We start from the raw sequence: 25384 nt of genomic DNA, 5'->3' as shown, positions 1-25384 counted from the left end.
GGGCAGAATGAGACGTTTGGGGAAAACACCATAATTTGGTTTCTCCCATCAACTGTCGATCCTCTTGTTTACGATTAATTCAACAATTCAATATGCAAAGCTTCTTTCCAGTCCTTTCAGAACAATGAAAGAACAATGTACACAAATTATGCGTTCCTTATGCCAAGAAATATACATAAAAACTTTGTTGCCAGTCTTGAAAATGTACCCAATGGGATGAATAACATTTTATAAATTACAGCAAGAATAATTTCAGAACAAAAATGCATGTTAGAAGCCCTGCTACAACATACGTTAGTAACAAAGTCACTGAAATTAACGTCCACTCTGCCTGGATAAAAAGAAAAATCCTCTTAAGAAGCAAACTGTACAAAAGATAAGAGATATAAATCTGACTGCTCATAACACTTTAGGAGAAGGTTTAAGACATATTTTAGCCAGCTGTTATACAAGTGGAAATACAAGACATCTGACATCCAGAACCCTTTCCAATACATTACATTGGCTGTGTGTTATGATACTGTGGTATCTGACAGATACCAAAGCTGGTGCAATTTGCTACAAATGACTGTAACAGTGACTGCTGTATTCAACAGTCTAAACATGGAGCTTTCTTTAAAACATCAAATAATAAGAGACTTCTGTAGTGAATGCCTGAGGTAAAATCTCATCAGGATACACTCCAGATAAGTTGCATGAAACAGGCAGATGGTATTATCTTTTCCTGAACTCAACATCTAAACAGCACAAGAAATGGAGTACGGATGTATGGACATTTATGGATGACAGATGTTGGATGATGGCCATTTGTGTATGAATCATGCGTGCTGCTGTGTGTATATATAAAAAACAAACAAACAAATAAATAAATAAAAATGACAGGCTAGATGACAGGATGTCAGAGACTTCTACTCACAAGATGAAAGGAGCTCATTAAGAGAAACTCATCAGCAGTAATGGGAAATTGTAAACCAATTGGGATCATTCTGCCTGGATCTGCTCCCCCGCCACCAGTTTGTGATGTGGGAGCTACTTCTAGCCTGTGACTAGCTGCAGACTGCATTCAAACAGAGCATGTGGGTAGAAAAGAAATATTACAATAGATGACAAAGCAAACAAAAATGATTCTATAAGCCTGTGACCAGGGACCATTAGTTTGTTTCTCAAGTATCTGAAGTAAGAAGGAAAAAAAAAAAGCTTGCTTTATCTCGACTCATATTCCCGACAGATCTTGTAATTTTCTTCCTCCCCATCTCTCTCTCTCTCTCTCTCTCTCTCTCTCTCTCTCTCTCTCTCTCTCTCTCTCTCTCTCTCATTATTTAGAGTTCTATATACTCACATGTGTTATTTGCTAAACCAGACTGATGTGTTTCTTTATTGAAATACACAAGAAATATTCACCTGTGAAATGTTTTTAAAACAGATCAAGGACAAATACAGTGATTTTGTACAGATTAAAGACTTGCAGTCTCAGGAAGGCGAATGAAAGATATGCAGAGTTGTTTGTGGAATGAAATTGTTTACACGTACACTCATGCTATACGACAGCTTTTACCATCATGGATTAAGAGTCAAATTGCTTTGGTTACAGTCATTCAAATGCTCTAAAGATAAGGCTCTTCGCTTTAATTCCTTTCCTGTAAGGCACTGTACTTCCAGCAGCTCTTGTTCCAAGGGAAATGAGGTTACAGCTCATCATAACGCTACTCTTTCCACTACTGCTAGCCTGATTACTGCTTTCAAGCCAAGCCCAAACACCATATAATTATGTGCTCTTTGGATGTCTGGCTTCTGTTCTTACCTTTGAAAAAGACGAACTTGCCCTCGCTGTTCTCATAGACGGCGTCTATCTTGGCCGGCAGACCTCTCCAGAACACGTTGATGAGCATGGGATAGCCTGGCATTACGGTATTGTCTCTGACCCTCCAAAACCAATGATCCTAAAAGAGATAGATGACAACACAGTCAAACAAACTGTCAAGAGAAAAGAAGTCAATGCAGCTCAACAGAAACACAGCCAATCAGGATGTCTGACACTCATTAAAGGCATTCTGCAGAACTAGGGAATACATGAAACATCAACAGTGCTGTTTTTTTTGAGACCCCAGACCAGCTCATTAACACTCCAGACTGCTGTGCAGAGCCTGGGATGTGTACATTCTCTCAGTGCTCCCCTCCCGGTGGAGTTTCATCTAGTCTGACCTCATTAGAGCACAGCTGCTCTCTTAAAGTATTGAGACCACGTGACACTTATCAGGGAGGCTGTCACTTAACACCCATCACTCCTGATAAACACATCGAAATGTGAGACCTAGACGAGATGAAATGAGAGCAACCAATGGCTTTTTTTTTTTTTTTTTGGGAACTTAAGACTCGGTCATGTCTCTTTTGAGGAGTTATAAGATGTGACAGCTTTGAGATGATGATATCAATGCACAATGGTATGCTTCGTTGGACGACTTCTTGTCCTACAGTAGCAACGTGAGCCAAGTGGATGCCAAACATGAAATATGTGAAGCCTCGACGTATAGTTTACTTTCCATCAAATCTTAATGGAGCTGGAGCTGAGCTGCGGGTTAATTTCTCTGCCGTTTGTATTAAACATAACTGACAGAAAGGTCGGTGCTTATAAATAACCCAAAATACACTTTGTATCATATTAACACACATACTAAGATCACTTGGGAATTGCTCATCACTTAGAATGCAATAAATTGTTTCCTTAACCTGAATTTCTGCTCAACAGACTCCAAATTGCACAAACAGACACGTGGGAGTTTGTTATTAGGTAAGATTTATTACCTCTTCATGTTCGTTTCTCTTCTACAATTTCCAAAAAAATGATGAATGAACAAAAAGAAGTTTTGACTTGATCCTGCAACACTGACTGAAAAGCTTCTTTAAAGGTGTGCTTTGTCATCAAGGATTTCAGTAACTTTAAGATATGAGGTGTGAGCCAAGACTCACAGGAAGGGCAATAAGCTGGAGAAGCCATTACAGCTCAGATATATGCTGCACCCTCAGGCTCACTTCTGGCGGCTGCAGCATCGGAATACAGTCTACACAGCAGTACAGCTCACTTCCAGCCTTAGTCCAAATAAAATCTGAAATCTGTTCGTATGAACTGATTAAAATGCCTTAAAACTCTAGGAAGAAGAGGAGAAAGATAGATAGAGAGATAGAGAGAGAGAGAAGGAGAGAGACTTTTCATGCAGCAGCAACTCCACACCCATCACTGAACTCTTAACTCTTTTACTTGCACACACAATCTACACAATGCTCTCCAGTGATCTGTGTCCTCTAGTGGAGCTGTTGGAGAGTAAACCCCTCCTAGCCCCCAGTGTGCCTCAAAAGCACTGATTAATTTCAGTTGTTCAGCACTTTCTTTCGTATGACACGCCGGTGTAAGTGAAAACAGATCAAACTGTGAAATCAGAACCGTTTTCTTTCTTTCCTGTCTGTAAAAAGAAAATGTAGTGCCTCCCTTCCTCCTTACCTCGAAGTACTGAGCCAGGCCATGATGAGAACAAATTCAACTGGTACTCAGTAATCAGGCACAGGCAGTAACAACACTAACCTTTTCACAAAGGCAGCCTTTCCTGGACACACAATACAAATCATTTCATTATTCCTTTGTTTAGACACCCTGGCAGTGATTCCCCAGCCAGTGGCTTTATAATCGGTCCCACAAATACAGAGGATCTGAGAACCGGTGCCAGTCTGTCCACCACAATACACTGGGTTGTAGTTTATGTGTGAGGACATAAGGGTAGGGTTTGAGACACAGAGACAGACACAAAGAGAAGGAGAGACTGAAACACAACAAAGATCCAGACACACTTCGGAGTGTTTGCTTCAGTGCCGTTATTCTCTGTTTATAAACATTAATTTGATGCATTCATGCTGATTGCAGATTAAATCTAACTCTATGTTTAATATAGCAAGAAAGCATCTACTTGTGTTTCTTCTTATTTGTCCATTGTTTATGTATAATGTCCTCTACTAGTGTCTCTTATGGGTGTGTGCTGATGTATGTGCTGAAGCTAAAGAGTTGTTTGATTGTTTAACTGCTTGTTTAATTGATATAATACATACCAGGCCTTATGGTTTATTAGCTAGTCTCTGCCTAGTATTTTACACAATTTGAACAATCCGATCTCACCTTCAGTCACAGCCTGCAACCTTAGAGTAACCACAGACAAATCAACTGTCCTTTTCCTCACGTTACTAATGTGACACGCTCATGTTGGTTTCTTCTCTATAACAACAGGAGTTGGCCATTTTTGTCCACACAGGCTGCTCAGGTACTTGTTTAGTCTCCTGTCTTTTCAAGACTGGACTAATGCAACTCACTGCTGTCAGATCTACCTGTGAACACAATTTGTCCTCTGCAACTGATCCAAAATGCAGCTGCACGACTTGTTTTCACCCTGCTTAAGTACCAGCCAACTGCTGCGCTCCCTATACTGGCTTCTGGTAGCTGCACGCATCAGATTCAAAACACTGATTCTGGCCTACAAAGCCAAAAATGGACCAGCTTGCTCTTAGCTTAAAGCCCTGATCACTTCTCTCGCTGCACCTCTCACCCTCGGAGCTACCAGTACTGCTCTATTGGTCCCACCATCTCTCAGGGTAAGAGGTAGCTATACAGCAAGACTCTTTTCTGTTCTGGCACTGAGGTGGTATAATAAACTTCCCCCAGATGTCAGAGTCACTGGGATGAAGACCTACCTCTTCCTGAAATACTTAAACTAGCACTTATTTTCCCTGTTTGTCTTATGTGTATATTTAAAATCAAACAAACAAACAAAATAAAAACCCTGAAGCGAGTTTTAGGTTGATGGTATGCCAAGTCTGTAACCTAGTGAACCAGTGTTATTCATCAATGGAGACTTTTGTACATTTTTGAATGTTGCTCTGAATAAGCGTGTCTGCCAAAGGACAAATGTAAATGTAGATGAAAGTACAGCTCCATGTCACAAACATGAAACAGAACATGAATAGTTGCAAGCTTTGTTTGCTTGCTAGATTAGATGCAGGAAAAGGCAACAGAGGCACCTTAACAAAAACAAAGGGTAGTTAGTCCAGGAGAAGCCCTGTCAGGCCTGCAGAAGTGTGCCTGCTAGCCAAGCTTAATCTCTTACCATTGTAAGATGCAACCTGAAGGGATGAAGAGCAGACATGAAAGACCTGGGCGGTGTGTGGTACCAACAAGGGCTGAGAGCGAGCCTACGTGCAGAGATAAGCCTCGCTTATCCAACAGCATAAGAAAGAAAAGACAGGTGGGCTCTCAGCATTGGAGTGCGCAAGAGATGGTCCTTCAGCACACGCCTGAGCTACAGTACATCAAACAGCATACGGCTAGTACAATATCACACTTACACACTTCAAATACACACTTCCAAGCAAGGGCCAAGAGGAGGGAACTATCGGGAAGAACTGTCTAAAGAAAATACTGGAAACATCCTCGAAGAAGCCTGGCTACACCGATGTAAACAGGTTCTGTTTGATTCTAGACATAACAATACAACAACACTGTACAGAGGGAATAAAGGAAGTGCACATGAAATGGTTTGTGCGATTGAAGAGATGCTTGTGGATCAATTGCCACTGATTTTACTCAGCCAGCATGCACCACCCAAAAGCAAAGAATGAAGCAACTTTCGATGTCCGTCTAAATCAGGCATTTTGGGAGACGAGGTCTGCAAGCACCGAAAGCAAGAAGCAGAATTTAAGTGCGTGGGTGTGTAGCTCATGAAGAAGTAGCTTTGTGCATGCTAATCACATAAGCCAGATGTATGCCTGTAGGATCTCTTTCTCTTGGCTGATCATGAGGATCATATATCTGCAACTTGCTGACATAGAATTTAAAAAGAGAAAACAATATGGGGAGCGTTTTGACACGGATAGACTCGAGCGCAGTTGAACACCATGTGGATGCGGCATTTGCCAAAAGTGCTTTGGCCTTAAGTTTTATTGCTTGTGCATCCTAAACTGAAATGAAGAACTAGCTTAATTTAGTCCATGTGCCACAACTTTACTAAAACATGAACCAATGAATAGTCCTGCGTTAATCATGTTTTATTAGAGATTCCAAAATGTAAAGAATAAGCATTTCATTAGAACGACTGGGTTTGAAATACAGAGTATGGATACAGATTGTGCTTGTGGTGACAAATTTAGATATTTAAAAAGGCCACAGTTAAAACTCCTTCACTGTTCAGCACAGAGGAACAGAGTCAACAGAGAGCTACAAGGCTTTCAATACTTCTCCATCACTTCTGAAGAGAGCCTCAAGAGGAAGGGCTCTCATCTTTAATTAATGTCCCACATCTTTGGTTCATAGTGAATCAATTAATTTCATTCTGTGAGAGGAGGAAGAGAGACTTGATTTTTTTTTTTTTTTTATCTTATAGTGTGGAGTAGAAGCTGTGGCTGTAAAGCCCTGTAAAGTATGTGCCTCTTTCTCCCTCCCACTTTGGACTTCAGCGTCACTTGGTATATACTGTATATGTGTTATTGAAACACCAGCGATGGGGGGTGATTGATTCTTAAGTTTGATGAGATAGTGACAGCAGATCTCGGTCTTTCCTGCTGCTCAGCAAATGAGGCTAATATAATCCTTCACACTCTGGCTTGCTGGGTCTGTACTTCTGAAGTCCAGCTTAATGAGATAGGTCAATTACCACCACCACTGGCCCTTTACACAAGCCACATCACTTCCAGTAAAAAAAAAACAAAAAAACATGTTTAAGCAAATGGTTCTGTAGAAAACGTATATAACCAACCATGTGGCAGAGTTCAGTATCATACACAATTATATAACCATGTAGAACTACACAGAACAAGCATTCAGGTGATGATGAAGCTTGAATAATGAATTTAGGTAAGGAACATTAAGCAAACAGAATAATGTATTAAACGCCTACATTTCAAGTGCCTTGATAAAATACCTTACATTTTAGATTAACCCTGCAAGTAGATTAAACTGACACACTTATAATTGAAGATGATTAAAAAACACTGCAGCTTGACAGAACTGAGATTTTGTGAGAACCTGCTCTAACAGCAAAAATGATACACCAATAAAATCTACAATCAGTCGATTTCTCGTTGTGGCCCGTGTCCGACACCAAAAACCTAGCTGAAGTGGTTTTAGCTCTGGGCTGTAAAAATGAAAAGACTATCTTCCTCTTCATAAGCAGTTACAATTCCTGGCTTTCTCTTCCAGGCATCTTGAAATTTCATGATGCGCATCAGCTTAGGGGCTGCAGGCAGGAAAAAACTCACGTTTCAAGATATAAATGTGCACTGATATGCAGACCAGCTTCGTTGCCTGCACTTTAATTATTCACTGAAACACACCAGAACAGCTTCCACAGCAACAAGTGCAACAAAAATCTAAAGTCTTTTATTCCTTATTTTCACCCATAAATGAATACAAAGTGTCCAGTGTTTCAGTGAAACTTCATCCATAAATTAATAAGAGATTGAGGCACTGCTCCAATTACAAGTTTTGTAAGAAATAACCAGCAAAACTACAATTTGTAAGTGAAAATAAACTGTTTATCGGCGTGGTTTCAGTCTTGACTTGCTGCTGCCTTAATATTTCCGATTATTTATAACCCTTGAAAGAATACAGATGATGAAGAAAACAGGATATATTTCTGTGTCTTTAAGGGGGGTTTATGGCTTGCTAGGGTACCATTTTGTGACTCACAGTTCAGGAAACATTAGAATGGCTCCAGGGCTCACGCGCTCATCAGCAGTTTGTTTGGAGGACAAAGATGATGCAGAGTCTTCCTCATACATATTTAGGGCTGGGCGATATGGCTGAAAATGGTATCACGATATCAGTGTTTCATATCGGTCGATATCGATAATTATTGATATTTTTTTATGACCCATTTAAAATATGGAACAGGAGAAAAATATATTACATTTAAACATTTTTATTTTAAACTTAACGTTCCTCTGATCATAATCCCCTCGGTTATTAAGACAGAAATGTCAACAACCAAGGAAAACTCAAATAATTAAAATGTAAACATAAGTCTAAAGTCACAATGAACAATTAAGAGTTATCTCTTAACATTTAAGGTGCAAAATGAAATAAAATGTAAGAAATTCTTAATAAAATGTAATAAAATAGTGCAAAGTGTTAAATATAAACACAGAGAAACCTGAGAATTTAGTGCAAGTTTAGTGCTGGGAAGTTCACTAGCTGTTCACCTTCTGGTGAATAAAGTGTTTTAAAATATGTGCAGTGTTTGTAAACATAAATAAAACTGAGGTAGACTGAGATACATCTGTAATATAAAAAAAAACATACCTGATACAGTACAGTAACATTGTTTGAAATATAAAACCTGCAGAAATATGAAAAAGAAACTCCTCAAGTTATTCTTACTCTAATCATACTTGAACGTGAACTATTCACTTTTTTATTGCACTCATTTTCTGCTTATCAGTTGCCGGTTACTGAAGAGAAATCCAGCAGACCAGGGTTAGGTTACCAGAGAGTGAGTGCCTTTGTTACTGCAACCAAACGCTTCGCAACCTCTGTTTTCTTCCGACAAAGATTTATTGATATCGATCACGTGTCTATCGCAATACATATCGTTATCATTTTATCACCCAGCCCTATACATATTGTTCATCAGAATCAGATTTATTGGCCAAGTGTGTTGACACACACAAGGAATTTGGTTCCAGCAGTTGAACAGAGTTCTGCTGATTCAAGGTAGATATAATAAATGACAGCCAAAGCCTAAAGAGCTGAGTAGCTTGCAGCTATACAGACCCTAAAGAAAGTAGTAGATTTGTTGGGTCAGGGAAAAGACACTCCTTTCACGTATTGTTGACATTTAATTCACCAGGAGGAAACCAAACACATGGAACACATGTGAAGCACAGTGCTCTCACACATGGTGCTGTAACATTACCTGATCTGTGCTGTTTTCAACAGGAGTATAACTGTGTATTCTGAGAAGTAGGACACTGTATAGCATTCAGTTAGAGCTAGTGGTGTTTATAATGTAGGAAAAGAAAAGGGCCTTCATACAGGAAGACCTTGAGTGGAACTGCTGCCCCATACAGTAATGACAAGGTTAAATGACCTGACAGTTGAATCTCGAAAGACAGACTCCTTATTATAGGCTGTAGAACTTAACCAAAATTTGCCACGTATGAAATCCAAGTAATGTCTATTAAAGTACCTTAAACACAAACATCTCCCGGCGCAGGATGGCGAGTGTGTTGAAGTCACCGTCGCAGATGTTGGGCTTGCCGTTGGGATGAGTGGGTCTGTCCCCCGTGGGTAAACGTGGCGGTCGTGTCTGACGGTCGTGTTTGCGTGGGTCTGAGGGGGGGTGAGAGCGTGGAGGTGGGGCTGTTGGTAAAGGTTTTGTAGGCTGAGGAACCTTGTCTGGGGGTCCTACAAAGAAGAATGATACATTAGATTAATTGAACATTAAATCACATTTTTTAGAAAAGAGACATGTTTATATGTAAACAAAAATATTTTTGACTTTAGGAAAACTGCATCGTGGTTGTGTGGCACAGTAAAAAAGGCCATTAGTGCTCATGTTTATTAAGGAAGTGATGGGTGAGAACAATCATGATCCTGCAATGTTGAGGCAAGCTCAGACGATTACAGGGATAGTTACACCTCCGGGTATCCTAGCATAGTCTGATCATCATGGGGGAGAAGGAGATTTCATTCACTGACTGAAATAATTCGATAAAATAGATGGTGAGTTAGAAGAGAAAGCCCCAGCTACCGTTACATAACGTCAGAAAGCAGACAGATAGAGAAAGAGAAACTTGTAAGAAAAAGCAGCAGCTTAAAAGGACTTTTGAATAAAAAAGTAACTATGGTCATGATACTAAATCTGGTTTGGGGATTCTTTAGTAGAAAAGATGATGAGATTCTGAACTACAAACAATAACACTGAATTTGCCTAAAGAGCTGAACAGCTATATTGTTGCAATCAGCAGCATGTCTGGCTACTTCTGCCTTCTGTGTTGTGTTTGTAAAGAGTGTTCTGTAAGTGTAAAGTCAAACTAATACAGCCAAAAAAGTTTCTGTCAAAACACCTGACAATCACAGATATGTGTTTCTTGAACATCCTACACAGCTTTACCCACCCACCCACACACCCACCCACCCCATTGCTGTTATAATAACCTCCACTCTTCTGGGAAGGCTTTCCAATAGACTTTGGAACCTGAAACTGCTACTGTTGTTCTTGGGCAAATCCTTTAGTAAAGTCAGATGACATCCAGTGAGGAACCCTCAGGTGCAATTGTTCCATTTTACCCCGATTGTGATTAATGGGGTTCACTCTGTGTACCTTATATATCTGATCTGCTTCATGGTGCTACAAACACTATATATAAACTATGGCATGTTAGAAAAATAGAAAACTGCTCTGGTTTGCATGCAGTTTTTTTTGTGTGCACACGTCATAGGCTGTTTGTGACTATTATCTTACACCCAGATCTACTTCAGACCTCATCCTGTGTGTATGGACTTCTCCAAAGAAGAAAGGCTGGAAAGGAAATGGAACAGGAAGAGCAGAAAGTGACTTGAGGGGGTGGGAGTGTACTGAGGATGTGAACATCTGCCCAAGGAGCCCAGGGCTGATCTGCCTTTGCAGTTGTATAGGATGGGCAGAATGTAGAGGAAAAAGGAAATCAGTGAAAGAGAGGAGGGGGTGAGAGGAAACGCTAACCTTGAGAAGCTCAGCCCTGACCAAACTGTTGTCTTTTTTGTTGCCATTCTGGCTGATTACTGGTAAATTCTTTTGAAGAATTCAAATTTAAAGGATCTGAATAAAATATGTTCTCCATTTCTCAATAAGCGTCACTCTAGCCTGCTGCTACTGACATGATGTTCAGGTGACGGTACGTACTATAAGCACAATAGAATTCTTGTTAATTTTCTGAACAGCAGAATAAACTTGCCTATTTCTGAGATGTAAATAAAATCAGATAGCTAGCTTAATTATGAAGCTACACGAATAAGATATTATCCCAACATGTTGATTTAAAAAAGGAAATGGTTTCTAAACAAATGTCCAACACTTTTTCAAACCTTTACCAAAGCTTCAGTGACCAAGTTGATGCTGAGACATGATCGGTTTTGAGGCTGTAACTCTTACCATAAATCTTCTGGATTCCCTGCAGGTCATCATGAGGCAGTTTGAAGTTCTCTGTGTCCATGTACTGGTAGAATGGGGCCATGATTGCTGTGGGGTCATTGGAGTGCTCCAAACCTAACGCATGGCCCAGCTCATGCACTGCCACCAGGAACAGGTCATTACCTACACACAAACAAACACACAGAGAGTGAGTCTCTGACCTGACCAATGATAGATGGAAATGATAGACCTGTATACTGCATGTGCATGTGATTGTACTTTGCCTCAGTACACTATATATATATATATATATATATATATAAAAAAATAAAGTCTGACCATAGCTACTGATGGGACCTATTATTGTATCTGGCACTGTACCTAAAAACATCCACACATCAAAATGCGGTACTTTCCGATGGCACGGAACACAGTGCCCTTACAGGTCTGTAATCATACTGTGATTTTACACTGCAGTAAACTGTGGAGGCAAAAGAAACCACGGTAGCAGTGAGCCAAGCTCCTGTCTTCAACTAGTACCATGTGACCCTATCAAAAGACTGCGAAGTACAGACACAGATGTACATAGCCACATCACCAACTACAGAGCACTAATCAGTCCATCTCAGCTCTCTTGTTTCCTTCCTCTATTCTCTTTCATTTTCCTCCAGTCTCTCCCTTGACTCTGTTTATATGTTTTGCCTTCATCTGTCCCCCTCTTTCTGAACTCTCTGTATCTTTGTTCTGATTCTGAAATACTTCTTGACCGTGTCATTAACAGGGTAAAACAAAGACAAAAAAATCTCAAACTGTTTGCACACTTTTATTTGCTTTAATCAGACATCCTCAGCTCATTCCATCACGATTTGTTGTGTGTAAGCCCTGAAAGTGACCGTGTGAAACGGTCAGGGCTAAACACTGCTGGAGATAATAAGCATAATGAAGTCACTTTGGTTTTGTTGGAAGTAACTCCACTGAGCCGAGACATCACAAAGCATTAAAGTGAGGAACAGTAAATTCTTGTTTCAATTTCTTCTAAAAAATTGTGCCCATCCTTCTAGGATACATGCAAATATGTAAAAATAAGAGTGAGAAAGTGAGCGTGGAGAAAGAGAGATATAGGAATCACTTGTGTCAGGAGAGGAAATGGGGCATACTGCTATGTAATGGAGGTGTTTGAGATGTCTACTCTACTCTTTTCTCCTGAGAGAGAGAGAGAGAGAGAGAGAGAGAGAGAGAGAGAGAGAGAGAGAGAGAGAGAGAGAGAGAGAGAATTATTGAGTTGAAATGAGCCTGCAGTGGTTTTCTTCTCCTTTTTCTCCCTTGACTCACAGATTGGCATAAACAAGGGCCATGGGTTGAGCCATTTTGTCTAATTAGCAAACACTTAAGAACAAAGTCCTTGCCACATAAAATATACTAGCTAGATGAACAGAGATAAACAACCAGTGTGATAACAGCTTAGACATCAGTACACATCAGTAAAGAAAAGCACAGAGTTTACAGTCTGACTTTTGCCTGGTCAGCAGTGCATCTAAACTGATACAGCAACATGAACAAACTTCGAAAAAAGTCTGCAACATTCACGTTTTATCCAGAAAAGCAGATTGAACCCCATGTGGGTAAAACAGGTATAAGCTTTTATTTTGCTGGTCTCTGCTCAAATAAAATGGAGGCTGACATGTCTAGATTTTAATATTCCATGATCTCTGGAGTGTTTGACAGGATACTTTGAGATGGTCCGACTTTACAAAAGTCCACAGTCATAATTTGAATGTATTCATTTGTAGAGAGCTACAGCTACATGCGGTAGCTGTAGCTCTACAAATAAATACATTCAAATTATGAGGCTGCATTCAGTATCTTTTACATTACCAAAAGACAATTATCCAAGGTTAGTTTTGAACAATCTACGACAGATATTTCCCTTTGCTGTTTATAATTATATAATAGACATTGTATACACATTGTGTGCACTGAACTTCATGGCAGCAGTTTGGGTGAAGAACCACTTCTGGGTGTGATGGTCAGGTGTCCACCACCTTTTGATCATATGGTAAAGTCAGTGAAATGATAAATGTTAAACAACTTCCTGCAGGGAAATGTTCGACTAATAGCTTTGCTTCTTGTAGTGATGGTGCTGCCCAACACACTGCATCCTGAACAGCTTGCCCTTAAACACCATCACTTTATCACAGCAGCACATTCTGGGCTCTGAAGTCTGCCCTATTCATAATAATTGCCATTTGAAGCAAAGATGGGAAAGACATTTGAATGCTTTTTTTCCCCCAAGCTGCACTATATAATAAGATAGTAGGTTACTTTATGCTTCTCCATACAGGAGCTGACAACAATATATAATATATAAAGTTTTTATGTGAAGCTGCTTCTCATGAAGCAAATATAGGTTGACATAATATTAATTGCATCTCTCTACCACCTCTAGGCACATGTTCTCTCTCTCTCTCTCGCGCTCACACACACACACACACACACACACACACACACACACACACACACACACACACACACACACACACACACACACACACACACACACACACACACACACACACACACACACTTCAGGCAACACGGCCAGGTTAACCTTCAGCACTACAAGGCTGTCCTAGCTCCCTTGTAAGATCCACCTGAAGGAAAGGCAGCAGTTTGCACGAAAATTAGCAGTTTCACTAGGCTTATTTTTATGGTTTAAGGAAACACTCGGTCACTATACACTAGACCTCATTAATAATAGCCAGTTTATTACAAATGAGACGTACAGAGTACATGTATTGTCATGCATTAAACCCCCCAATGCATGTGTCATATGCCCCATATGCTATCTTATCATTTATTTGAGAAATCTGTCCCCTAATGACTACAGCCCCATTGACTCTCTATGTAAGTGCATTGATGAAATTAACAGTTGGATGCCTCAAAACGTCCTCCAGTCAAACAAAGACAAAACCGAAGTCATTGTATTCAGAAATAAAGATGAAACTCTCAAGGTTAACACACACCTTGACTCTAGTGGTCTAAAGACACAAAATAAAGTCAGAAATCTTGGTGTAATTTTAGAGTCTGACCTTAATTTCAGTAGTCAAGTGAAAGTGATAAGCAAATCAGCTTACTACCATCTCAGAAACATAGCCAGAATTAGATGTTTTATCTCAAGACAGGACTTAAAGAAACTTGTTCATGCTTTCATCACCAGCAGGGTGGATTATTGCAATGGACTCCTTACTGGGATCCCCAAAAAGACCATTAGACAGCTGCAGCTCATACAGAACACTGCTGCCAGAATTCTGACCAGAACCAAAAAATCTGAGCACATCACTCCAGTCCTCAGGTCCTTACACTGGCTTCCAGTTACATTTAGAATAGATTTTAAAGTATTGTTACTCGTTTATAAATCACTTCATGGCTTTGGACCGAAATACATTACAGATATGCTAATTGAATATAAACCAAGCAGACTACTCAGATCATTAGGATCAGGTCAGTTAGAGATATCAAGGGTTCACTCAAAACAAGGTGCGTCAGCATTTAGTTATTATGCCACCTATAGCTGGAATCAGCTTCCAGAAGAGATCAGATGTGCTTCAACAGTAGACACTTTTAAATCAAGATTAAAAACACATCTGTTTAACTCTGCATTTACTGAATGAGTGCTGTGCTGCTTCACACTGACTGCACTTTTTATCTAAATCACTTTTACTCCTGTTTTATTCTTTTTAACACATTTTAAACTGTTTTTTATTAAAAATCACATTTATTTTCTTTAATTGTTCTTTGTTTTTATTATTATTTTATCGTGTTTCTTATTTTTCATATATATATATATATATTCCCTCTTATAAATTGTTTTCTAATTTCTATGTAAAGCAGTTTGAATGACCTCTGTGTATGAAATGTGCTATTCAAATAAACTTGCCTTGCCAAATCTGTTTCCATCACTCTTTTTCACATATCAGTAAAACGGCCTTTCCACCTAAATGTAAAGCCTTTTTTGCCCACTGCTTAGACAGTTTTCACAGTTTTAGGATTTTCAAAAGAAAAGAGCTGGATGGAAAACCCCAAAGTGATTGTAACAAAAGAGAACAAGACAGCAGCTTTCATTCCAGGTGACCTTATACAATTGCCTCATCTTGAACGCAGGCCTCTCCTGACCCTCAGGCTTTGGATGCTGGCTCAGCTCCTGTAATGTACACAAGGCTCTCCACAGGGACCTCTGCTGCAGCATTTTGTTCTGGATGACAATGTTGGCCCATGCCTGCAGGGCACTTACTAAATATGCAGTTCTCCAGGGGAACAGTACATCAAGGAAACAATACTGGTGGCCTTACAAGATCTCTCTCCCGAGCCTTGGAGCACTCTGCCTTTCTCTTGTCTGTTTCACACTTACAGTATGCGTTCTTCTCATTTCTCTAGAGCAGACGGAGGCAGAAGAAGAGAGAACTTTTGTAGGACCAGGTGAAAACCTGCCCGTTAGCCCTTTCTCTCGATGCGTATCAACATAAGCCCAAGCTAGAAGTAATGCAGGGAAGAGTCAGTCATAATCATAGCACAAATCAAGAATGATCTGGAATAAGTATTCAAATATCAGACAGTTTTGATGATGGGAAAACAATTTGCTTTTATTTTGCCAACTGGTTTCCGTTTGTGTACTGAGGTTTGGGTTAGTGTTAGATATGGGTTGAGGCATATCATTATTTATGCCAATGAAGCGTCCTTACAAAGATAGTAAGACATTTACATTTGCATATATGGCATTTGGCAGACGCCCGTATCCAGAGTGACTTATATTTTTATCTCCGTTTTATACAACTGAGCAATTAATGGTGAAGTTACTTGCTCAAGGGCCCAGCAGTGGACACTTGTTAGACCTGGGATTCGAACTCACAACCTTTCAATCAGCGGTTCAACAGTTTAACCCCTAAGCTACCACATGGCGCTATATGTGAGGTTGTGTATAATGGTGTGTGTGTTTTCCATGAACAAACATTGCTCAAGTAAAATGCTTGCTCAAGAGTTCACAGTGTTCATAGTTGTCTGGTCTGAATCCCCTGACTGCGAATATGACGCCACATGGTCACATGGCCATACTCTACAAAACATGGCTTTTTATAGTCGCAAAAAATCTTATGATACTGTTTATTTTTCCCTGCAGCAGCCACAAGTCTACAGTCTCCCACGAGATGAAGCTATACAGCACTTTATCTAAAATACGGGACAAGACATTGCTTCTGCACAATAGTGGATTAAAAACATTTTGTACACCTTTTTTCTGATGTTTTTTTTTCTTTTTTAGCAGACATGACCATGAAATACTGAGCTCAGAACAAGGAGGACTTTCTTTTCTATGGAGAAAGAAAGAAAGAAAGCTGAGTGTTGACATTCCTAGCATTCTTTTCATTATAATTTGCTAATTCGAGGGCAGATCAGGTTCTCAGGCTCGTTCATGGGTGTGAAGAAAGAGCCAGACAGACGGGGTATTGTGGAGGGTCCAGCTGCCTCTCCATCTTTCCATTTCTCCTCTCTCTGTCTGTACTCCCTGTCTGCACTCTCTCTCTCTCTCTCATTTCTAACTTCTAATGTTCTTGACTTTTGCTCTGAATTTCCTTCTTTTCATTCCCTCCAGCATCTATTGTTGATTTTGCACTGTTTCTACACTCGACTGAGGCTTAAATACTCCAGCAGACTGTGTTATCCTGTGGTCTATGTCTCTCTTTGATGTGAGCTGACTGCTGAAGGTCAGGGGAGATTAAGGACGGCGGTCCGTGTCCAGTCGGCTTGGCGAGCAGCACTGGGCAGGCGGAAGAGGCTATTGCTCCTCGCATGGAAAGTTAATGCTGGAGTCAGTGGGTGAGCAGCTATTTTGAGGGCTTGCCTAGTGGGTGACAGCAGGGAGCTCTCTCCTTATACAGTGAAGGATACTGAGCAAATGCAGCTCAAAACACTAGCTCTGGACATCTAGCTGTGTCTGACACAGCCTTCACATCCCTTAAAAACAAAAATCACAGAAAAACAGCCTTTCGTACTAACAGAGTGGAAGGGGCAGAGCTCTCAGTAAACTTCAGGATCTCAAGCAGAAGAGAAGGAAACGACTCTTTAATCCTCCAGATAAACTAATCAAACTGATGGAAAACAAGTGAAAATAAAAAAAAAATGTCCTCCAGCACACTTTTGCCTCACAAAGCTGTAAAAGAGATCAAATCCATACTCTCCCTCTCCGTCTCTGTCCCACGTGCAGACGGCAAGCTGATAGGCATCGGACCCATGTGGCCAATGAATAAATAAGACTTTTTATCCTTTTGCGGTTGAAGAAGAGCTATGCCTTATCAGGTGCACAGGCACACACATCCTGCCAATCATCCAGCAAGCAAGGAGACCGGATCAACAACACAAGGACACCGTCGGCCCCTTCACAGAGCCGAGCCTGAACCATTAATCCAACCTGGAGCACGAGAGAGACAGAACCGCTGAACCATGTGCAGACAGTATAAACACACAATCAACAAGAGAAAGCTCAATTTGTTGTAAAATTAAATAAATAAATTTAATAAATTTAATAAATAAATTGATGCTGAACAATTGTTGGAGTCCTTTAAGATTGCTTAATCTGTTTTATCTGAATGAGAATGAAAGTGATCCTTTTGATTTGTTTGCTATTTTGTTTTCTTAGGGTACATAATCAAACAAATCGAACAGAACCCAACGCATCACTTTAAGCAGCTCAGATCTACAAAACAACGGTGCGACCCAAAACGCATTGCGTGTCCGGTTCACTTCCTGTTAATGGATCGACCCGGGGTTAAATCCCTTTCTCGCTGCAGTTGAACAGCACTAGAGTTCACTTACAACTTGTTTTAATTCGTATCTAATTCTGAATGCTGTGTTCTCACCTGCACAAATGAATTGCTCTGAGAAGAGGAAACACACCAGGGTTTGACTGAAATTGACTCAACACAACAAAACCTGCGGCGTCCTTAAAGCCCCGGAGTTTAATTGACTTAGTTTTCGCTACGTTTTTATACAGTCATGTTCTCAGGTAGAGGAAATATTTCTATAAGCATACTTATACATCGTTTCATAAAACCCCATGCCCTTTTGAAGCAGAAAAAAAATTCCTTCAACTTTTCATTTCCTGCATGAGTAAAGACACGTGTACCTTTTTTCTGTACAAGTATAGAGCTATTGCAAACATCTTAAAGAACATGAAACCCTCCTAAATTCATATCCTTATATGTCAGTGTAGAGCATGTAGACTGCAACAGAACTATTCTCTCTTATCTGCTAGTGTGGTGCCATGCTGCCAGGGTATCTGCAGGGCTATTTACAACTAGAATATTTTATAGGTCTGCTGTATTCATGGAATTTGCTCTCTTCCTGTCTCGCTGCACTACAAGCATTATTAAAGTTAGACATCTGTCTGCTAGTCAGATAGAAATCTAAGCCGAGGAGAGCCAAGGGGCCATTTGCACCGCCAGCCCTCAAGCCTGGTATTATGCTATCAGTCGTAATTTTCTTGGTGTACTTTTAAGACAATTGTGACAACTAGTCATAAATTTTCCTTAACACAAGGTTTAAAATGTAGGCAAGACCAATTCAATGATGATAGCTTTATACATTAGCCACTGCTTTGCATCTCCAGTCCAGATTTATAGCAAGTAAGAAGGTGAGGGATGTAACGCATAAATGGATTCCTGTCCACGCTCTTTACTGATGATATTACTATAAAAACTGTAAAAGCCCATGAGTGGTATTGTTTTGCTAGCTAAATGTGTCCATTTTTCAAAATGTCTCTCAATTCTTTCTTTATACTTTAACCCCTGTGAAATGGTACACTTATTTACAGGATTTCTTATCCCTTATCTCTACTGTTTTACTCCTAAAGAGAGATGGTGACACTAGAGCATAACACAATCTACAGCACAGGCAGCCGACCAAATATTTAGCAAAGTAACTCTGCCATTTAGATCGGTGTCTCTTTTAAAAGGCTCTGATGCTACATCTCTGGACTAGTCTGTAAACTCAAACTGCTTTAGCAATGTTGACTAAATAGGCTTCAGCTAAATTATTGACATATTTTACATCAGCTATATAAAGATGCACAGCTGTTATTGTTATTTTGAATAATATCAGATCATGTTCAGCATCTTGGACACTGCGTTCTTAAACCCGTCTCAACCCGTCTCATCAGTGACAAAGAGAGGACACACAAAACCTACATAAAACAGCCCCTCCAAGATATAATAACATGTCACACACACACACACACAAACACACACAAAACCTACATAAAACAGCCCCTCCAAGATATAATAACATGTCACACACACACACACACACACACACACACACACATACACACACACATACACACACACACACACACACACACACACACACACACACACACACACACACACACACACACACACACACACACACACACACACACACACACACACACACACACACAAAACCTACATAAAACAGCCCCTCCAAGATATAATAACATGTCACACACACAAACACAAACAGAGGTTTTTGACAATGCAGACATTATAGCGCTCAGACAATTGGGAGTGTGAGAAGAGAGAAATAGTGACAGAGGAATGGGAAAGAAAGTGGGAGAAGAATCACAGGATAAAAGCAATGTGTCAAGTGCTCACCGGCCTGGAAAAATATTTGGTTAGCTATGAGTCACTCCTCATCCTCACAGGATAACAGTATGATTTATACATTACTTTCCTGCCCTAAATTCAGCACAGGTCATCTCTAGCATTTTTCCTGGTCAAAAAATGCATCTAATATATGTTGGTCATGTGTGTGTGTGTTGTATGTGTGAGAGAGAATGTAAACAAAGGGAAAGCAAGTGGATGAGAAGCAGACGAGAACAGAAAGCCTGAGGTGAGCTAGGGCCCAGACACTGGTGAAGAAGTCCACTGGCACACGTCCATGTAGCTCACTAAGAAAAGGAGGAGGGGTAAGAAGGCTGTAATCCCTCGCTCACAGCATTACACGCTCATAGTTGCTTGGCACCTCCCTAGCAACAGACCAACCAGAGATCTGATTTGACAATGCGTGTGACAATGTTTGTGTACTTGTCTCCAAAAGAAGTACATGGCACCAGGAAGGTAAGAGAGAGACAGAGAGATCAGGTAGGAGATAGAAATGGACAGGAAGAGAGTAACAGCGCTGGCTCTTAGACCCAGACAGAGTGTGAAGATTAGGTGATTCATATAGAAAATGTGGAACAGCAGAAGGGAGTGATACGCTCAGAGATATTTGGAGAGCAGGAGCAATAGGTGAAACTTATGAAAAATGGCCAGAAGAGGTGAGAAATGGAAAATTTAAATAGAGACGGGAGGCAAAAATAGAGCTGTGACTTGTAGATGTGAGATTTCTAAAAGATCAGACATCAGTAGCTGGTAACTGACTCAGACACACACTGTGACGTGCAGCATTCGCACTAGAGAGGGCCGTTTTCAAAATGTTTTTTATTGACATTATTTCTGACAAGCTGATATTATTATATTATATTCAGCTCGCTTTGATGACAGACACAGGCTTCCTGTTGCTCTGGAAGAAAGCAACATCAGTTACTGAGCTACACTTCAGACAGAGGTCATAGGTCGCCAGACAATGAATTCAAATAAATCGAAAATGAATATGAACTTTATGTAAAGACACCACAAGCTTAGTTCATTTTAAACTGTTGTTAATTCAATTTTGTTTGTTTATTTAATTTTGGTTAGATTTGGTAGATTAAGTTTTGATATTTCATTGTAACAGCAAAATAATTCTTTGTTTGTATGAAACTCTAATAACAATTGAGACCTAATTGCTATCATTTCATTATTATTGAGGTATTAGGCTCAAATATTACTGCAATATATGTATTTTTATATTCTTTCCCTGGGAAAAAGAAAGTCCAGTATTTCTATCAAATAACCGTGTTAAATAATAACTGTGATCCTCACCAATGTCTATAAACAAAACAAATAACTTCAGCTGACAAAACAACACAACAGATTTCAACATGTAGTCATTTTTTTCCTCAGATTTCAGAAACCAGGTTAGATGAAATAAGTACACATTTCCTACTTCTCACAGTTATTAAGAGAGCATTTAACAGCCGGTTAATTAGGTATGAATGATGCACAAGTACAGACCATTCAAGAAAAGTTCCAATCTATCAAGGACGAAATGTCCCAACAAACTGTGTCCAAGTTCAGCCTGATTAATGCTCATAAACATGAAGAAAAAGACAATAGCTACCTACATGATCATGACCCAAAGAACTCGGTAAGCACATTAAATGTTTATGTTAAGGAAGGAATGAAAAGAAAAGTCTGATTTTCATGGAAGGGTGGCTAGGAAAAGTTTCATTTCTCAACAAAATAGAGCTTTTCTGGAACAATATGCTTCAGACTGTTTAGACGAGGTGGAAATGTGGAAAAAAAAAAACATGGTCCAACCAACCAACCATTAAACCAAACAAACAATAAAACAAACAAACAAAAAACACACACACACAGAAAAAAACACCTTATACCAACTGTCAAGCATCATGGTGGAGTGGTGATGATTTGCAGTCACATAACCTGAGAAACATGCAGTCATTTAGACCAAGTGGAACTCCAGAGTATAGCAGAATATTATTGAGACAAATGTGAGGCCATCTGTCCTGCAGCTTAAGCTGGGATGATACTGGGTCATCTAACAGGAAAGTGATACAAAGCACAAAAATCAAGGTTTAGGAATAGGCAAGTCAAAGTCCAGAACTCAACCCCGATGAGATACACAGGCACGCACGCAGGCAGGCACGCACGCAGGCAGGCACGCACGCAGGCAGGCACGCACGCAGGCAGGCACGCACGCAGGCAGGCACGCACGCAGGCAGGCACGCACGCAGGCAGGCACGCACACAGGCACGCACGCACGCCGGCAGGCACGCACGCACACACACGCAAGCACGCACACAGGCAGGCTCGCACACAGGCACACACGCTCACACGCACACACGCTCGCACACAGGCCCGCACACAGGCCCGCACACAGGCCCGCACACAGGCCCGCACACAGGCCCGCACACAGGCCCGCACGCACAGGCACACACACACACATGTGCACGCACACGTGCATGTACACATGCACACGTGCTTGCACGCACGGGCACAGAGGCCCACACACACACGTGCATGTACACTCGCACACGTGCTTGCACGTACGCGCACACAGGCACACGCGCAGGCACAGGTGCACACACACACACAGACGCACACACACACACAGGCGCACACACACAAAGGCGCACACACACAAAGGCGCACACACACACAGGCACAGTTCAGCTGTTATATAAAAACTGGTAATTCAAAAAGTTTTTCTGAATGCATCCAATGCTGTGTGAGAGAGAGAGAGAGAGAGAGAGAGAGAGAGAGAGAGAGAGAGAGAGAGCGAGCGAGAGAGAGAGAGAGGAGAGAGCGAGAGAGAGAGAGAGCGATAGAGAGAGAGATAGCTCTTTCCTGAAGTTACAGGTTAAATCTTCACCACCATATCAGGACCTACCATTGAAGTGTCTCTCATTACCTTGGTAATAAAAGTATGAATTTACTTTGAACACTTTGTTTTTTACACATCTGACACATTTTTACACATATTTAATTTACATAGGTTTACATAAGCTTATTATTCCCCTGTCCTTCGTAATATACCACTTTTTCTTTTCCCAAACCAGAAATTAAGACATACTGAAACATAAAGACTTAATTGCCCCCCACTGAGCCCCACCGGTACACTGTCTTTGTGCAGAGCCTCCTCAGCCAACATCAGTGCTCTACATCACTAAAGGCTAAATTCCCACAGCCATGATCAACAATCTATTGGAAAGCCTTCCCATTATACCAGTAAAGTGTAAACCAACTCCACATTAATGCCCTTGGGTTTGGAATGGGACAAGCACATATGGGTGTGATGGTCCGGTGTTCATTTACTTTTGATCATGGAGTGAACTTGGCCTTGAACACGGCAAAAAAAACCCAAAGCTGTTTTTTTTTCTTCCACGCTTTAAAAGAGATCATATTACTATTCAGATTTGGGGCTAGACAAATTATAATTCCATTTGCTCACCCACCAGGCTGGCTTAAATGTGGTGCCCAGTCCGATATCTACTGTATATGTTAATCCCATTATGAGGGCACCACGTTTGCTCAGATTTTACAGGCTAACTAGCAAAAAGTTTAATCACACAAGATAAATATTTTTAACACATCCACAGGCTCAGAAAGAACCCACCATTGTATAATAAAACTAAATGACTTCTGGGCTGTCATTTTTGAGAAGCAGTGAAAAAGAGGCATTAGGGGTTAATGGTCACAGCAGTCGTTCTTTATCTGAAGCACTTGCGCACAGTGTGTACTGGACCAACCCCAGCTGTCCTACATTACTAAACAATTTCTATTATATCTGGAAGGAGCTGCAGAAGTAACTAACTCTTAGATTAATAGTATGTCTATGTGAAATGGGTCATCTTAAAACACCCTGTCTGATAAAATATCATATCTAGGCTAAATGGGTAAAATGCAGGATAGATATATAGCTTATTTGTGCCATAATACTTTCACGGCTCAGATGAAAGGAGTGCAATACATACCATCGTGGTTAGGGTTCCCTAGGGTCCAGGGCTCGTCTGAGTCGAAATGTGTGTCTCCTCCAATGCCTGGCCCAGGGAAGTAAGCATGTGCCAGAAAGCCCCCTTCCCCATCGAAGGGAGAGCTGTCTCCATGGAAGCCAGAGGCAAATATGATTGTAATATCCACATCTTTCTTATTTCGCTCCAGTTCGCTGTAGGGAATGGCCTCAAAACGCAGCGGTGTCACGTTCTGCCACACATCAAATGCCCGTCGGATGGCATCATGGGTCTCCTCTGCGCCCACCTTGGGTGTGACGTTCTTTATGCTGTACAGAGGAGAAGTAAGAGGTCAGAAACGCCACTGATAAACACTGAGGATACAAGGTGCAATAATTCACCAGGAAGATCATTTGACAATGATGCTGATCAAGTCTCTACATCATGATGAAATGTGAATCTCTCAATAGCCCAATGAAACACACGATAAAACATATGTACTGCTTCTGTATATAAAGGTATGGGAGGAAAAGCAGGAAACTTGTGCTGCGGTTATAAAGAAGATCACAGACGTGACTAATTTTTCTTTTCTAATTAAGAATGATCATCATCATCATCCTGGGAAATTTTCAAATCCCTAAATGTCTTAAAAGCAAAAATAATCCATTTATACCTTTGTTAATTTTGCAGGTGAAGCAGAAAGGTCTGCACATTTTGAGAAACTGAGTCCTGAAGCATGCCAGGCTTCTGAGACAGTGGTCATTGTCAGTAGTACTATAGAGCTCACAGTTCAAAACACACTCCTCTCTCACCTACTGTACTGACTGATGTGGCTATTTTATGACCACCTACTGGTTGTGTGTGCTCGGAGTGACTTGAATCAATATTTCATTCGTCATTCTCTCGTATCTCTGTACATCATCTCAAAGGAATTCTGCATTTCTGTCAGTCCATTCACGACTAGCATATTACACAAGCTCTGCCTGTGTGTGAGAGCACTAAACTGTGTGCAGGGGAAACAGTGCCGTCAAATATTTTCACTGGAAAATATATCATAACACTAACCCTGCTTTGCATTTCTGCCGCTTATACGGATCTGCCTATAACTGCAAATCTTGCAGTGAATCCTAACACAGTAAGTTCTGGCTGACTTTTACCAGCTCATTAGAAAATTTCCTCTCGCTCTTCTGTTTGCTTTGTTTACACTTTCTCACACTCCCATGACTGGCTGTAGTTCCTACTGCTCAGCTTTAGAGCCTGAAGTTTGGATTTGCTGTCATTTAACACATCGACTTTCCATTCACTTTCATTCAGATGTTTCAATTTGGTAAAAAACAAATGAATGATTTTATCAGCACAAGTCTGCTATAAAATTAGTCAGGATACAGTCGGCTTTCAGTGTGAGGTGATTTTACATTACAGCAATTTTTAGTGTTGAAAAATAACGCCTTCAAATTTTAAATCTTCAATAACAAGCCCTTAAGATGCCTTCCACTCAGAGATCAGAAACAGGTTTGAGATCACTCTTTACTTTGAAGATAAAGATTTTTTTTTTTTTTTTTACTTTTTCCTGAATATACTGCCTTAGTAGGCTAGA

At 40.5% G+C, this 25384-nt stretch overlaps 1 protein-coding gene across 2 annotated transcripts in view; it reads right to left on the bottom strand.

Moving 5' to 3' along the window:
• The window catches only part of LOC113644451 (matrix metalloproteinase-16-like), a 43705-nt gene that overhangs the window by 6088 nt on the left and 12233 nt on the right, over nt 1–25384 (bottom strand). For both annotated transcript variants that reach the window (XM_027149309.2, XM_027149310.2), the window contains 4 exons: nt 23812–24116; nt 11166–11327; nt 9219–9436; nt 1802–1940 (listed from right to left, as the gene is read on the bottom strand). In XM_027149309.2, coding sequence (XP_027005110.1) covers nt 1802–1940; nt 9219–9436; nt 11166–11327; nt 23812–24116 — 824 coding nt within the window. The remainder of the gene's footprint in view (nt 1–1801; nt 1941–9218; nt 9437–11165; nt 11328–23811; nt 24117–25384) is intronic.

This window comes from Tachysurus fulvidraco, chromosome 3, assembly GCF_022655615.1.
Source record: "Tachysurus fulvidraco isolate hzauxx_2018 chromosome 3, HZAU_PFXX_2.0, whole genome shotgun sequence".
NCBI classification, from domain to species: Eukaryota; Metazoa; Chordata; class Actinopteri; order Siluriformes; family Bagridae; genus Tachysurus; species Tachysurus fulvidraco.
The sequence above is the reverse complement of the archived record's forward strand: the minus strand, read 5'-3'. Positions and strand labels throughout refer to the sequence as shown.